At 35.4% G+C, this 16,812-nt stretch overlaps 1 protein-coding gene across 3 annotated transcripts in view; it reads left to right on the top strand.

Annotated features, from left to right (window-relative positions):
- Positions 1-16,812, top strand: part of BANK1 (B cell scaffold protein with ankyrin repeats 1) — a 307,483-nt gene that overhangs the window by 117,482 nt on the left and 173,189 nt on the right. For all 3 annotated transcript variants that reach the window (XR_009353027.1, XM_059172136.1, XM_059172125.1), the window contains exon 6: positions 1,313-1,418. Coding sequence is in view for 2 of the 3 variants with exons in the window: in XM_059172136.1 (XP_059028119.1) it covers positions 1,313-1,418 (106 nt within the window). In the remaining variant the exon portion in view is untranslated. The remainder of the gene's footprint in view (positions 1-1,312; positions 1,419-16,812) is intronic.

Here is a 16,812-nt window from a genome sequence, read left to right as displayed (position 1 = left end):
AACTCAATTCATTACCCATATACGTAATTAGATGACCATGAATTTCTTGAAGGCAGGGCTTATTGTTGAATCTCTCTTCCCTTTTAAAAAAAAAAATGCTCCAGGGCTAATGGTCTCACATAGTCCATAACCATAGCATTAAGAAGATTAACGTTGGTTTTGCTTAGCATTCTATAGCTATAAGTTGAGAAGACTTTCATCATACATGATGAGGACTTTTAAAAATCCAGAGAAGCCCAGACCACTTTGTTACTGAAGGCATGCAGATTTATTGAAAGAAACTGAGTAAGAAAATATCTTTTTTTTTCTTTCAATCCAGTCATTTAATTTCTGTGACTAGGTATTGGAAATAAGTCTAATTTTATTTGGAAATCATACAAAAACCTTAATTAGGAACTTTTGTTCCACAAACCTCTCTCTACTTGGTGGCTTTGCTGATTGGCCCACCTTCTCAGATATAGTTATCCAGGTCTCAAGCCAAATTGGTCATAGCCAGAGCTCACAAAAAACAATTTTAAAGGAATGGTGGGTCTGTAATAGGCTTGTCACGGGTAGTATGATTCTACATGGCTCATCTCCCAAATGCTCAGTTTAGGGAAATAGAGTCAACATATAGCTTATTCTATAGCTGGGGGCAGGGGGAGACCAAGATGACTATTCTCCCTCACTTTTTAACGCAGAAGTGAAATAATCTATTTAAAATTATACCATTTCTGATCCTTAGGTTGAAGAACCAGACTCATCATTTTATTACTTCATTTATTAAAATGTTACACGTATTTTAACAGAATTTATTTTTGAAACAAATTCCAGTGTTATCATTGATCTGCTGTAAAGCTTTATTAAAATTAGTAAGTATTTAAATAAAATTATTCATCCAGGCACAAAGGTTTTTATTTATTGCATCTATTTTATTTATTGCATCTATTTTCCATTGTTTTAATAACTGGTTTTTAGAGGCACCTGGGTGGCTCAGTTGGTTAGGTGTCTGCCTTCAGCTCAGATCATGATCCTGAGTCTACCCTTCCCCCTGCTCAGTGGGGAGTCTGCTTCTTCCTCTCTCTCCACTCCTCCCTCAGTTTGTGCTCTCTCTCTCTTTCTCTCTCTCAAATGAATAAATAAAATCTTTAAAAAAAAATAACCAAGTTTTAGTCAAGCCCCTAATGTTTTGTACTTTTCAAAAGAGGGGTCAGTTTTATTAGATAGATTAACCAACATTTACCCCAGCTAATAATCTTTATTATGTTGCACTAAGATGAGTTCCTATGTAAATAACTGAACTAATAAAAATTTCTTTTTCGTCTGAAAACAGAAAGACATTGATGAACTTGATGATATTCTTACATCCATATTCAAACACGAGATACCATATTATGAGTTTCGATCGTTCCAACCTGAAATCAACCCCCAAAAAGAATGTGAGTATTTTCCAACTGCATCAATTATTCACACACTATAACTATTTAATAAATATTATAGCCAAGAATATAGCTGGCTGCATTGCTGATTAAATGTTTTAGACAATTCCCATCCCCTGGCAAGAGAGCACATTTGTAACAAACTTCTAGAGGTCCATTTGGTAAATTGTTTTATCATGAGCCCCAAAAATGTGCCTAACTTTTAAAATCAGCAAACCTGATTCCTGTTGTTATTCTAAGGACATTTTTAGATAATTGATAATGGAGATTGTTCATCACAGCTTTATTTATAATTACTTAAAGTAGAAATAACTTAATCGAGGTAATTGATTAAATAAATTTTGGGACATCCATTAATGCAACATCATAAACAAATTTTATTATGAATTGATTTGCTGGTTGGAGTGATGCTTTGATATATACTTAACTGAATAAAAGCAGGGTACATAGCAGTAGAGAGAGTATGATCTGCTTTAAACAGTATATAGGTTTAGTAGTATATATGTATCTGTATATATACATATTATATATATGATAGTATATATAGTTTATATATAAATAAATATAGTTTATATATAAATAAATATTGTGTGTGTGTGTGGTTTGGACAGGCATGCACCTATTAACAATAGTTATGCAATTGCAGGTATTACGTCTTTTTTCCATTTTACTTAATCTGTGTTTTCCACAATGACTGTGTTATTTGTGTCATAAAAAGAAATATATATACCTATCAAGAAAAATTATAGAGGTGCTACTACAAGAAAAATCATACTTCTAAATTTTATCATGAGCTCAGCGGTATATTTTCAAAATCTCCTGTTCCTACATAGTTTGTTGACAACTGTTTATAATTTGGTTATATTCCCACTGTGTGCCAAACAGTATGATAGAGATGTAATGGTGAGTAAGACAGGCATGAAGCTAAAGCATATGAGAGGTTGACTATAGGTATACTGTAGGACTATTTAGCAGAGGCTTTTTCTGTAGGATTTCTATACTATTTGAAGCGGTTTTATCCTCAGGCTGGCAAGCCTCAGGGAAGCAGGAAGAAAAGAATAGGAGTCTAAAGTCACAGCCAATTGTGATTTACCTAAGTGTGTAAGAACCTGTAAGATGTTTACATTATGAGTTTACATTACATGGAAAGGTTAATAATGGGCTAGTTTTGAAAAAGGAATCCGGTGAAAGTGATAGAAATGTATTTCCCATATACATTTTAACGATGTATATATAACTCACTAAGATTAGAAATTAAGTTAGGGTAGAAAGGAACATAATTTGATTTCTCACTTGAGACACTCATCATTTGACTGGGAAACAAAATAATATATGTCATAATAGAAAGAAACAATGCACTAAACTCTATGGAATTTATTATATCAACAATATAATTTTTTTAAAAAACTGCATTCTTTTTCAGGATATGCTTCATAAAGGAGGTAGGATTTTACCTATGTCCTGAATGATGTGTTCCCCTAAGGAAAGGGAAAGGAAACAGAAATTCTAGACAAGAGAAAGTGCATTGAAAAGTATGAGGATGGAACTATTACCCAATTTTTCAGATTTCTTCAGCATTGCATTTATTTAGGCTTGTGGAATAAGAATTGTGGCTTTAGAGAGAACAGAATGGTCTCTCGTTTATATGGGTTAAGAATTCTAGCTAAGTTTAAAAGTGCTTCTCAGTATCTTGTTTAGGTTACAGAATGTGAGTTTTATTTTTTTAATTTTTTAAAAGATTTTATTTATTTATTTGACAGACAGAGATCACAAGTGGGCAGAGATGCAGGCCGCTGGCCGAGAGAGAGAGAGGGAAGCAGGCTCCCTGCTGAGCAGAGAGCCCTATCCAGCCCTCAGGACCCTGAGATCATAACCTAAGCCGAAAGCAGAAGCTTAACCCACTGAGCCACCCAGGCACCCTAGAATATGAATTTTAGAGTTGGAAAGGATGGAAGAGCTCTGGTCCTTTATTTTCATAGAAAAAAAATTCTGGATGTGTTAAATCAGAGCTCCTGATACTGTGAATACAGTTAAGCTTCTACTTTTCTAACAAACCTCCAGGTAAAGCTGATGCTTGCCAGTCTCAGATCTTTCACTTAGTATCAAGTATTTAGAGCAGTGGATCTCAGACTTGGTGCATATTATAATTAACTCTGGAGCTTGAGAGCATTTGATGCCTAAACCACGCCCCTTGCCCCCAACAATGAAGAATCTGGGAGTGGGTCCTAGCTCTCAGTATTTTTTAAAGTTTTCCAGGTGATTCCAGTGGGTGGCCAAGTTTATCAGCCCCTTGTTTCTTCAATATATTACAGATTTCTACAGCAAAATCATTCTTCGTACTGACCTTTGGCATAGAGAAAATACTATTTTTCTTAGGTCAGAAAATTAGTAGTATAAGAAAGTTTTGAACCATTGCTAGAATATAATGATCACTACATGTTTGGAAAGATTTTTATAAAACAATTACAATTTTAAAAAGAAGTTAAAAATGAAAAGTTCAATATAATCTGGGTAATTCATTCAGAAACCTCATTGCTGGGTATTGTTAGATGACAGAAGCTATGAAGCCTATAACAGGAGAAAACAACCATCATAACATCAGGCTTTCATTTCTAGTTTAAGTACAAAATAACAAAATACAAATCACAGAACAAAAATACACAAGATAGACATGAATATGACTGAACTCATGTTTTGCTTGCCTCCTTGACCTCATAATCTTGAATTTGTGTCAGCTTCAAAAAGCTGGTCTTGAAGACCTTGCACCTTTATTTTCATAGTGTTCAAGTTAAATTGATGATAAGATTTGAGAAGCCTTTATACACAAAGTGGAATTAATTGAGCAAGAGAATTTGGGAAAGAAATGGTAGGTTGTTAAGGACGTTCTATAGAAACATTTCTAGAGATGCACTGAGAAGTAAATTCAGCAAACAATGAACCAGGTATAACTCCAGATTCTACCCCTGAAGACAGTTCTATAATTATTTGGTGAAATGTTTTATTTATTAAATATTTATTATTTATTACTCTATATTTTAGCTGAAATAAATTGGAGGTTAGGACACTTTGTGGAGAAGATAGTCATATGGAATTGGTAGGGTATACTCGGGTACTAACCTACCCTCAGGGTGAGCCATGGAATTACATACAAATACCCATGGTTCTTTAAAACTATGATGCTAAATGCTATATTAATCAAACTGCTATCTCATTGTTCCATCCTCTTTTCAATTGACTTCGGTTAATTCTGGGCTACTTTCCTCTTACTTTATTTATTGTAAGTAAAATGCTATTCCATATCATTATGCCCTGGCCATTTTCACTCCTGTCTACCAATAAATTTCCTTATTTGACTTTTTTCCCCATAGGCAAGCAGCATTGAGATATGGGATTATAGAGATAAGATAGAAATTATATAAGAAACCATATCTACTTTAGTGTTCTCTTACCCTGTAATGCTTTATTATTGACTTAAAAATAACATTTTTCATAGGAAAAAATTCTCCCTAGTAAAATAATAAAAGATTTCCAAATGAACTTGATATGGTAGTGGAACATAGGACTTTTGAACACAACAGTCATAGAAATAATTCATGTACATAACATTCCAGTATGTGAATCACTGGGGATTGTGAAATCAATACAGGGTATTTTAACAGGAAGTTTCCTACTGATACACAAGATATTAGAGTAAGAAGTATCCGACTACATTCTTAAAGTAAGCGTGAGTGATTTATGAGTGAATTCTGTTTTGGTTGTTGATTTGGTACAGGCCATTGTGAAATCGGTTTGTAGGTGACTGATGGTAGGGTGGTGGGGCCAAGCAGCTCAGCTGCCAGACACCATTGCATTAGCCCCTCTGCAACTCTTCCCTGTTTTGAGCTTCAAGCCCTCTTCTGCAGAGTCTTAGAAAAGTCTTGCTATAGCAGATACATAAACCTCCCTAACTTCAGAACCCTTCCAAAGACTGTAATGAAGATTACATGCATGTAATAGGAAAAAATAAATAGCTTGGCTTGTTTTTAAAAGAGGATACAGTTGCTGGTACCAATTTATAATTCCACCAGCAGTGTTATTCTCCACATCTTTTCTATATCAAGAATTGCAAGGGAGTTTATTTTTGCCATCTGACAGGTGTGAAATGATATATCAGTCTTTAATTAATATTGTTATTATTAATATAATCATGCATCTTTTCTTTTGTTATTTACAATTTTATTTTTCTTCAGTGAATTTCCATTTAATAGAGTTCATGTATTTCTATTGGTTGCTTTTTCTTAATTGAATTGGGGATTTTTTTCTTTTTCAGTTTATATTCTTTTTTTTTTTAAGATTTTATTTATTATTTATTTGACAGAGAGAGAGAGAGAGAGATCACAAGTAGACATAGAAGCAGGCAGAGAGAGAGGGGGAAGCAGGCTCCCTGCTAAGCAGAGAGCCCAATATAGGGCTCAATCTCAGGACCTTGAGACCATGACCTAACCCACCCAGGCGCCCCTATATTCTTTATAGTAGCTATTTGTTAGTTCTCTACATTGCAAATATCTACTTAATTGATTGCTTGTTTTTTAGTTTGTATGGTGTTTTATGTAAGCATATAATTAAGTTCGTTATAGAATTTGTTTCTATTAGAACTCATCCCCACCTCATTCTTAAAATTATCTTTGTTCTTCTTCCTCCTTTATTTGTCCTTTGATATTTAGGATCAGCTTGTCAAATTCTATTAAAAACTCTAATAAAGGGGTGCCTGAGTGGCTTAGTTGGTTAGGTGGCTGCCTTTGGCTCAGGCCATGATCTGAGGATCCTGGGATCAAACCCTACATAGGGCTCTCTGCTCAGTGGGGAGTCCGTTTCTCCCTCCCCTTCCCTCCATCCATGCTCTCCCTCTCTCTCTCTCAAATAATTAAATAAAATATTTCTTAAAGTTCTAATAAAATTAAAGTAAAGCTCTCAGTTAATTTTGTAAAAATTGCCACTTTTTAGCATACTTAACTCTCTCTGATCATATGCATGTAACTTTATTTATTTGGGTGTTTTTATTATATACTTCAAAAGTATTATATTTTTATAAAATCCTTAAAAGCTTTTATTAGATTTATTTCTGATTATTTTATGGTTTTGATATCATCAAAAATGTTACTTTAAAATTTTGATTTTTATTTATTTTTGACTCTTCCTTTCCTTGATACCCATGGGATTGAGCCATGTATCTTATAACATATCATAGCTCTGGAATTACTATTCCAATTCCCTAAGAAGAAAATTAGAAACAGATAAAATCAACATCAGAGAGAGAGAGGGAAGCAGGCTCCCCACTGAGCAGAGAGCCTGATGGGGGGCTCGATCCCAGGACCCTGGAATCATGACCTGAGCCGAAGGCAGAGGCTTTAACCCACTGAGCCACCCAGGTGCCCCAAGAATTACAGTTTTGAGTAACTCCCCAAGACCCCCAAAACTCTGCAAAAAAATATCTAAAAGTAGTTGGAAATGCAGACTGATTCGGAGACTGCAAGTTGTTAACAAGTGAAATAAAGCACTACTCAGAAGACATAGAGAAGAGAATTATGTAGTTGTAACTAACTGCCTCTCAAGTTCATTTTCTTTTGTACTGAACCTGAATCTCATTTGTCATATACCCTTCCCCATTTTAAACATCTTGGCAGTTGAAGGATGAGTTCATATATACACACATTGGGATAAGATATGACTAGAAGACTACAGGACAAAATTATGAACAGAGCAGTGTAATATACAAGAGACAGGACGACAGAGAAGTTAAAAAAAGAAAAAAGTAACAAATTACACAGAGAATCCAAACTGGCAATTGTAGGGTTAACAGCACATGATAAAGAATAGGTGAGGCTTGGAAGCTAAAGCAGTAGGCTGCTTGTGTCTAGCTACTTTCATAGCGTTCCTATCCTGAGAGCCAGTTTCTGACTTGGGTCATTCTGGAAGCCAGAAAGATGAGCTGGAATGGAAGAAGTTGTATCCTTATGGAACAAATTGTTGACAATAATAGAAATCTGAGAAACAAGCATGACCTCTACCCAGGATATCTGACAGACTGTAAGAAATTATATCCTCAGTGCTTATTATCTACAGAATCTGAATGAACATTACCTCTGTAAGAATATAATGTGAGATGTTTGGTTGAAATATTGTTTCTAACAATATTTATTTCTCAGATTGCTGTAAGACTGTATATTTCTCCAGGAAATAAGTAAAGATAGATATATTTTAGCAGTAAATTTTCTCTTCGATTGTAGTCTTTTCCATTGACAACACAAAAAGACATTTTTTTTAATTTTTTTAAGATTTTATTTATTTATTTGACAGACAGATATCACAAGTAGGCAGAGAGGCAGGCAGAGAGAGAGAGGAGGAAGCAGGCTCCCCGCTAAGCAGAGAGCCCGATGCGGGGCCTGATCCTAGGACCCTGAGATTGTGACCTGAGCTGAAGGCAGCGGCTTAACCCACTGAGCCACCCAGGCGCTCCAAAAAGACATTTTAAAATATGTAAAGCAGGGGTGCCTTGATGGATCAGTCAGCTGGAAGTCCGACTCCTGGTTTTGCTTAGGTCATGTCTCAGGGTCCTGGGATTGAGCCCCATGTCAGTCTCCACTGGGCTCTATGCTCAGTGCAGAGTCTGCTTGTCCCTCTCCTTCCCCCTCTGCCCCTGCCCCTGCCCGTGCTCTCTCTTTCTCTCTCTCTACAATAAATATATACATACATACATACATACATAAAATCTTTTTTAAAAATTAAAAAATAAATCAGACATGTAAACCATGATGAAAGTGAAAATCTCTTAAAGAAACAGTGAATAGAATGGAGAAAAAGTCTACCCCAGACATACTTTGTATACTTTGCAGTTTTACTAGCTCTCTGTGAGGTTTACCTCAGTTTTCCTGGCTATCCACTCTTGCTTAATCATTTAAACCAAGCTCCATACTTCCTCGTATTTAGCATTTTTCTCTTGAACTTCGGTGGACATCAGAATTACTTGGAAGGTTTGTTAAAACTCAGATTGTTGGACCCTACTCAGAATTTTTGATACAGTAGGTCTGGGATGGACTCAGGGATTTTACATTTCTCACAAATTCATAGATGATGCTGTTGTTACTGGTCTGTGAGTCACCAGTGAAAAGCACTGAGTAAACACGCAGTAATGACATGACATGAATAAAATTAAATAAATTTTAAGAATATATTTAAATCATTTAAATAATATAATTAAAGTCAAGATATCATATTTGTTTTTATCTCTTTTTGTCCCAGTATTTAAAGGATAGCTGCAGAATGAAGTAATCTTAGAGTCCTTATCTAAAACATGTATGTTTTGTGTATGTTCATTTAAAAAAAAACACAAAAAACCCTCAAGAATTCTTAGAAGCTTAATAGACTCTATCCTAGGTACTCTTCCAGATACTGAGGAAAGGTAAAAGAATATGGGATAAATAAAATACAACTCAGTGATACAGTGCCACTGTATTTTTTTTTTTTAAGATTTTACTTACTAATTTGAGAATGAGAAAGATCACAAGCAGGAGGAAAGGTAGAGAGAGAAGCCAACATCTCAATGAGAAGGGACTCTGATGTGGGGCTCGATCCCAGGACGTGAGATCATGACCTGAATAGAATGCAAACACTTAACCGACTGAGCCACTCTGGTGCCTGCATTTTAATTACTTTAACTAATTTAATTCCTCACAAGAATCCCGAGGAAAGTACTATTTTTAATCTCTGCTTTACAGATGAGACGTTGTATCTCTTACCCAAATAGTGGCAGAGCTGGGATTTGGATCCAGACAGCCCATCTGAGGTGGCCACATTACTAACAAAGGACTGCAGCCCTATTTACACTGTAATGAGCTGTAGCTCCAGGGTGCCGAGGGAGCCCAGAGAAAGAAGGGTAGTCAGAGGAAACTTCCTAGGGAGATGATCTTAAATTTGGAGGAAAGGTTATGAATTATTTTTGTTAAATTGTTTAAAATTACTACTTAAATGAATAATTTATATAAGCAAGTTTGAAATTATCTCAGATACTCTGTATATTATTTTTTGCAATCCTAGAAATATTTTTGTTTCATAGTTTGTGATTTCCTTCCAGTCACCCTTTTTGCCTCTGTGGGCAAATACTATCCTTTAGAATGGAGCTCTGTTACTTTTGTTCACGGATTTATTCCCAGTCCTGTAAATGTTTCTAGTACTCAATAAACATTTGCTACATTAATTAATCTGTTAATGACAACCAAGTTAACTACAGAAAAACTTCAATAAGACCATAGTCAGCAATCATTATAGACTATAATATTTGAGCTCCAAAAATAAAAGAGCTCTTCTTTGTAGGAATATAAGGCAGCAATTTTAATGTCATTATTTTGTCTTTTCTTTTCTACCTCAATCTGTGGTATCAGCCATGAGCCGAATGAAAAAAAAAAAAAAATGGCATATGAGCTTTCTGAATATACTGCTTGAATTCTCTGTGCTCAGAAACCCAAAACACATATGTTCATCTTCTCTGGACTCACACACAAAAAAATATATGGCTTTCAGGGTCAAAAATAATAAGTTTAAATCTGTAAATTTATCATATGGTTAAGGAAAAAAAAACATAAACATTGTCCATTAGTAACTGGTAGTAACTGGTAGTAACAGGAAAAAGGCTCTGTAATATCCATTTTATTAAGAAATGCAAGTATGGGTTAGCCTCAGTCATACATACACACACACACACACAATGAAAATGAACTTTTTTTTTTTAATTAAAGGTTGAGTAAGTTATTATTTAAGGAACTCCTCTTACTTTTTCAGCTGCTTGCAGTAGTAATCCTAAACCTGGAGTTTCTGTCTTCTGAGATTCTTGACAGGTCCAGAACCCCCCTCAAGCACTAATCTACTATTAACCTCTCTCCAAATATCTTTCACTTCTGAAAGCGACTCATTTGCTCTCGAGATTCTACCATTACCAAATAGTTACAGAAGATCTTTGTAGTGTCACTGCAGGTCTAAAGACTCATCGTACTACTCTGAGAAGGATAGTAATTCAAAGACTCAGAAGAACTTGTTTTTATGTCTTGTTTCTATAGATTATGGTTTACGAAAACCACTATGGTCATTTTCCTCATGTAATTAGTCAGGATGCACCAGAGAAACAGAACCAACAGGATGTGTTAAGAGAGACAAAGAGACAGAAGGAGGTTTACTTTAAGGAACTGGCCCATGTGATTGTAGAGCAGGCAATTCTGAAACATGTAGGTCATGCCAGCAGGCTAAAAATCTCAGGAGTAGATTTTGTTGCCTTGAGTCCAAAGGCGGTCTGGAAACCAAATTTCTTCCTCTTTGGGGATCCTCAGTCTTTTCTCCTACAGCCTTCAGCTGATTGGATGAGGCCACTCCCATGACAGAGGCTACTCAGAGTCTACTGATTTAAATGTTAATCATATCTACAGTATACTTTCATAGTTACATCTAGACTTATATTTGACTAAACAGCTGGGCACCATATCCAAGTAGGTGACACTTAAAAATAACAATCACACTTAACCATCATTCTATTGTTTAGAGGTGAGCAGCTCTAAACAACTGTAATTTAGCCCCACACCTCTTGTGATCCCTAGCAATCAGTGTGAACAATGGCTGCTCAATTGATTTGTAAAGCAACTGTAACCTAGTAGCTGGAAAATCTCCTAAAATCTCCTATCCTACTTAATAGACTGAGGATATGTTGATAGTGTGGTTAATAATTTGAATTTATGTATGTAATATAAATCCTTGATCCAGGAAAAATAGATATTGCTTAGAATGTTAAAACATACTGAATTATAGAGCTATTACTACCTTCCTGTTTCATGAGGGTGTCTTTCGAGTTAACATTTCCTGCTTAGTATAATAAGCTAAATTATCCCTAAAGAAATTCATGTCCTAATTCCCAGATCTGTAATTAAGTTACCTTACATGGCAAAAATATATCTGGATCCCTATTTCAGAATATATTCTCATCTAAAAAAAATTATCTCAGAATATTTGCTCTTTTCCCAAAACAAGTTTCCTGCGGTGACCCAGGAGCTAAGTTTATAACCAATATGCTCAACGCAAAGACCCATATGTGTAATTTGACTTATTGCTCTGTAACTTATTATGGCAGCCATTCCATCAACACCCATACCTGTACCTCTTCATGGCCCTCATTGTCACCTTCCTTAATGAGTTTCTCTTTCTCTTACCTTGTAACTTTGTAGCCATAAACCTGAATTTTTTTTTATTGTGTTATGTTAGTGAACATACAGTCCATCATTAGTTTTTGATGTAGTGTTCCGTGATTCATTGTTTGTGTATAGCACCCAGTGCTCCATGCAGTATGTGCCGTCCTTAATAGCCATCACCTGGATGTTATCTTAAATTCACCTCTTTCCTTCAGAGCCAGCCGACTCAATCATCAAGTCCTATTAACTTTTCTTTTGAAGTGTCCAACATTTCTATCCTTCCTTGTCCATTCCAGTGTGACTCCACTCTAATTCAGACCATCAGTTATTTCTCCTTGCTCCTGAGAAAGTCTTCTAGCAGGGTTTTCTAACATATTTTATTTTCTATCCTACATTTAGGTGCTCCCCTAAATATTCTTACATTCCATTTTTATCCTGTCCCTATATTATGTATGATGGTGCTCCCAAAGTCATCTTAAGCTCTCACCAGTAATTTTATTACTCCCAATACTACCCAAATTTTCCTCCTTGCTTTAGCTCATTTTTTAAAAAGATTTTATTTATTTATTTGACAGAGATCACAAGTAGGCGGGCAGAGAATGAGAGAGGGAAGCAAGCTCCCTGCTGAGCAGAGAGCCTGATGCAGGGTTCGATCCCAGGACCCTGGGATCATGACCTGAGCCAAAGGCAGAGGCTTTAACCCACTGAGCCACACAGGCACCCCTTTAGTTCATTTTTATTTTCAAAATTATTTAACATTTTTAAATAAATCATTTGCTTAAGACTATAAAATCTGAGAATTGCTGAATATTTCTTAGTACTGAAATCAAACATCCTTACCTGATATGTTGGTTTACTGCCTGGTGGTGCATATCCCTTGGATTTCCATGGGAGACCCATACAAAAGCTAGTGGGTGGTTTTCTTCCTGTAAGTCATGGCCTCATGGAAAGTGTTCAGCTCTCTGATCTTACCTTCACCTGTCATGTTTCCTTACTTATGTTGTTCTAGATTTCCTGACCCTTTCTAAGTTCTTTCCTGGCTGCTTCTTAGGTTCTTAGTTTGTTTTTGCTATTGTTGTTGTTTGTTTCTTTGTTTTTGCTTTTTTGTTTGTTTGTTTGTTTTTGTTTTACTGTCAAGATTCAGCAGAGACAAAGTTAGTAGTTTTCAAAAGTCTTTTTAAAATGAACAGAGAGGAAAAGAATACAGTCACACTTCTATAGAAATAACATTTCTAGAGATTTCTTAATTTAAACAGAGAGTAGTCACAGACTGGCCAGATTAGTTGAACTTGGAGCAGCTCCACTCTTTTTATTACTTCATCACTGTCTGAGTTAGATAGTGGAGAATGGATAATAAACCTACTCGAATGCTGTAAGATTTAACTTTAACTGATACTATTATAAGAACCGCTAACAAAGACAATATGTCTTCCTTTGTTTCCTAACATCACCTCCAGGCGTGCGGTCCAAATTCCAGGCTATTTATTGTGGCTTCATGGATTACTTGTTTTACATGCTGCCATTCCTGGACACTGTCTTGGATAAGAAGCTGTTTTACAGTGTGTCCCCAAATACTCTTTCTCTGGGATCAGACCGTCTTGCATCAGTCTGCTGCTTCCCTGTTCTGCTGCTCTGTTATCACTCACTCTGACACTACATGGCTGCAATTTCTCTTTTTCGACTCAATTCATTCATTAGGTGTCATATTTTCCTTCCTTTCTCATCCTCCTTCCTCTTTTCCTCTTTCTTCTCCTCTTATTACTACTGTTGCTAATTTTATGGAGGATTCTATCTATGAGGGTATTCAGTGAACAATGAACTGTCTATGGATTCAAGGTTACATGCTCCATTCATTTCTCATGCTTCTTGTCAGTTGATCATTCATATATTTTGCATGCCAGAACAGCAATCTTCCAGAACTTTATTTTTATAGCTTTATAAACTCCCAATCTTAAGCATTTAATTACAATAAACTATACAGAATCTAACCAAAATCAAAAAGACCTACAATCACTGAAAGGAATTTATATTATCTGAGAAAAACAGAGTAAGGATTCACTTTCATCCTAGATTTTCCCTATTATTTTGCGTAAGTCTGGCAAATAGGAAAATAAACAAGACAGAGTCAAGGCACTAGGACTGTTCTTTCTGCATCTAGGGTGGTTGCCAGTATGGGGTCTAACCATGCCCAGTTTGGATTTTAACCTTGTAAACTCTAAACATGGAGACAAGAAGGAGAATGTCTCAGAAATCATGGGCTGAAATGTTCACAGCTTCCTCCTCCAGCCTGGCCTCACTCTGAGAAGCAACACATAGGGCTGGACCCAGAGATTCCTTAACAGTGTGGAAGAAAGAAAAGAAGGCACCATACTTTTGAAAATGCCCAGCCATGTTGCAACAAGAAGCAAATGTCGAACTCTTTCTCCACAAAGGAAAAGGGGCCTTTAGATTTCTTTACAATGCAACTGATTCTCATTGTTCATGGTAGTTATGAACTTTATTTATAAACTTTATTTATTTATTTATAAAGTCTCTGAATAGAGAATACTGAACATTGCTCAAGGAGAAATACAGGATTAGCTTCCTGCAAACCTCTGGTCACATTTTTGTCAGTCTATTAATACATAACCTCATTTTATGCATGTTTCCGTTTAAAAACCCAGCATTTAATAGGTATTTTTGAGTCACTGATATAGAACTCACCAACAATGTCATTATAATTCATGCCTGAACAAAATTTATCTAACACATTTATTTTCTTCATAAAACGGATCACAGCTTTCTTGTGCTTGGGAACACCAGACAGCACCTATGCCAGCACACTATGCCAGGGGGTCACTTTGTAAACAACTGATCACCACACCACTACCAACAAAAAAACTCACAAAAATAGAAAACGTGAAAACATGGCACTACATAGACCACAAAGAGGACATTTGGTATAAGTACGAGAATTGAAATAAGAAAGCAGGTTGTTGTCTTGTTTGACCTCAGCTGGAAACATGCAGTCAGATTTTTTACTGCTCTGCACATGTCTACAAATGATCACAAAAGGGCCACAGGTTTTGATTGGGAGGGAACAAATAAATTTTTATGAGTAGGAAAATTTGAAAATATGAAATTGTGAGTAGTGAGGATCAATAGTACTTGTTTGTATGAAAGAATACATTAGACCTAGGTTTAATAGCTTATTGGTTAGATGTTATCAGTTTCATTTAAACATGGAGAAAACTGAGATACAAAATTCAAGTAACTTGTCTAAATTACACCATTAGTGAATGCTGGAGTTGGGATTCCATCTATCCAATCTGGTTCCAAAGCCCTTATGTTTAAGCACTAACTGCACAATATTACCTCTCAAAATAAACAAGTATTAAGCTTTAGAATTGCAAGGTTTATAATAATAAAAGTCATTATTTTGAACATTATTTATTAAGATGAAACCAGAATTCATTTGAATATAATGTTGATTAGGAATTTAACCATTTTTACTAAAACACTTGTAAAAAAAAAAAATTACATGAAGTTTCCTGAGATAGTTACAAGGGTCATACAAATTGGGTACAACTTTTAATATTTTCTCTTAAATATTTAATAGACTATTTTAGTAACAAGAATGTAATTAATGTAATTAATGAGGTGTAGTGTAATTAATGTAATTAATGAGGTGATTCCAAAATTGAGGCTAATACTAAAGTGTGTATCTATGCACTTCCCACTCATATTTTTTTAAAGATTTTATTTATTTATTTGACAGAGAGATCACAAGAAGGCAGAGAGAGAGAGAGAGGCAGGCTCCCCGCTGAGCAGAGAGCCAGATGAGAGGCTTGATCCCAAGACCCTGAGATCATGACCTAGGCCCAAGGCAGAGGCTTAACCCACTGAGCCACCCAGGTGCCCCCCCACTCATATTTTATGTAATACAAGAGATAAGAAAACTGTAGCAAAGGGATTTGATGGAACATTATTTCCCTTGTGCATTTAATTTTCACTGTCAAGGCTTTAGAAATATAATAACCCTAGCAGTATTTTTTTTGCTTGAAATTCTAAATAGGCTTCTGTGTTTACTATTTCAACAGGATGTGGAGAATGGCACCTCACGTGTTGCATTTGTCTTCTCCTGTCACAGAACAATCAGATTCATACACCCAGCAATGCTCCGTTTTATAGACCCCCAGAAATATTAACATTTTAACAGACTCCAAATCCTATGATGAAAGGAATGAAAATTATTACCTTTCTTCAACCTTCACAAATGTCATCCTTACTCTTTTAATTGACATCTAATTAGCATTCAGGGAAAATTATCCTAAAACCATCTGTGGCACGGCTTCTAACCCAGAAGAAAATCAGAAGTCCCCAGCCCCTCTAATTTTATAAATGAAGAGTCAGAGGTCAGGGAGATGAACTTTCTTAAACATTACAGATTGAGTGGCTGAGCTGGGATTAGAAAGCAGTTCTCCTGATTTATCTTTTCTTTGCTGTGTGCTTCATTGTTTTGTCCTAAAGTGGCCACCTGCTCATTCTCCTTTGAGTGAATAAATATTTATGATTCTAGATAGTGATTTATGAGAACAAATGGATTACATAGCCATGCACTTCCAGTTTGTATCATCATCTTTTAAATTTTTAAAGCTTATATTCCAACCTTGGGTATATTCCCATTCTATTATTCTGGTGAGCAAGGTTAATCTTTTGAAAGCTTTGGTTTGATTACTTTAATCTAATTATTGGCCACCTCTTATAGGGATTACCTTGAACTTTTAGAAATGGCTCAGCATAAACAAATATATGACTCAATTTCTTTACTACATACCAAGTCACCTATTTATTTTTATTTGCAAAACTAGTGAAATTGGAATTTCCTTGAAAAAGGAGAGACATTAAATTCTGTTCTTCTGAAATTAGCATTCAACAAACGTGGGTTGAAACAACTGAAGCTGAAAATTTATTTCATCCAGAAAAAAAAGTCAAAAGCAAACTGACCACACTTTAGTGTGAATTGTGGTTTCTTATTTACACCTTGATAATAAAATTCATTGCATCTGCAATGAATCTTGATTACTTCAATGAAAATTTCCATGAAATGAAGCAGGCGTACACTACAGAGTAAGCAAATTTTATAAGACTTTTTCTATCTTCTTAAGGAATCCATTATTTTAATCTAATAAGTAAAATTATAAACTACT

The sequence above is a fragment of the Mustela lutreola genome, chromosome 1 (genome assembly GCF_030435805.1).
Source record: "Mustela lutreola isolate mMusLut2 chromosome 1, mMusLut2.pri, whole genome shotgun sequence".
Taxonomy (NCBI): Eukaryota; Metazoa; Chordata; class Mammalia; order Carnivora; family Mustelidae; genus Mustela; species Mustela lutreola.
Note: the sequence above shows the minus strand (reverse complement) of the source record. Positions and strands in the feature narration are given on the sequence as shown.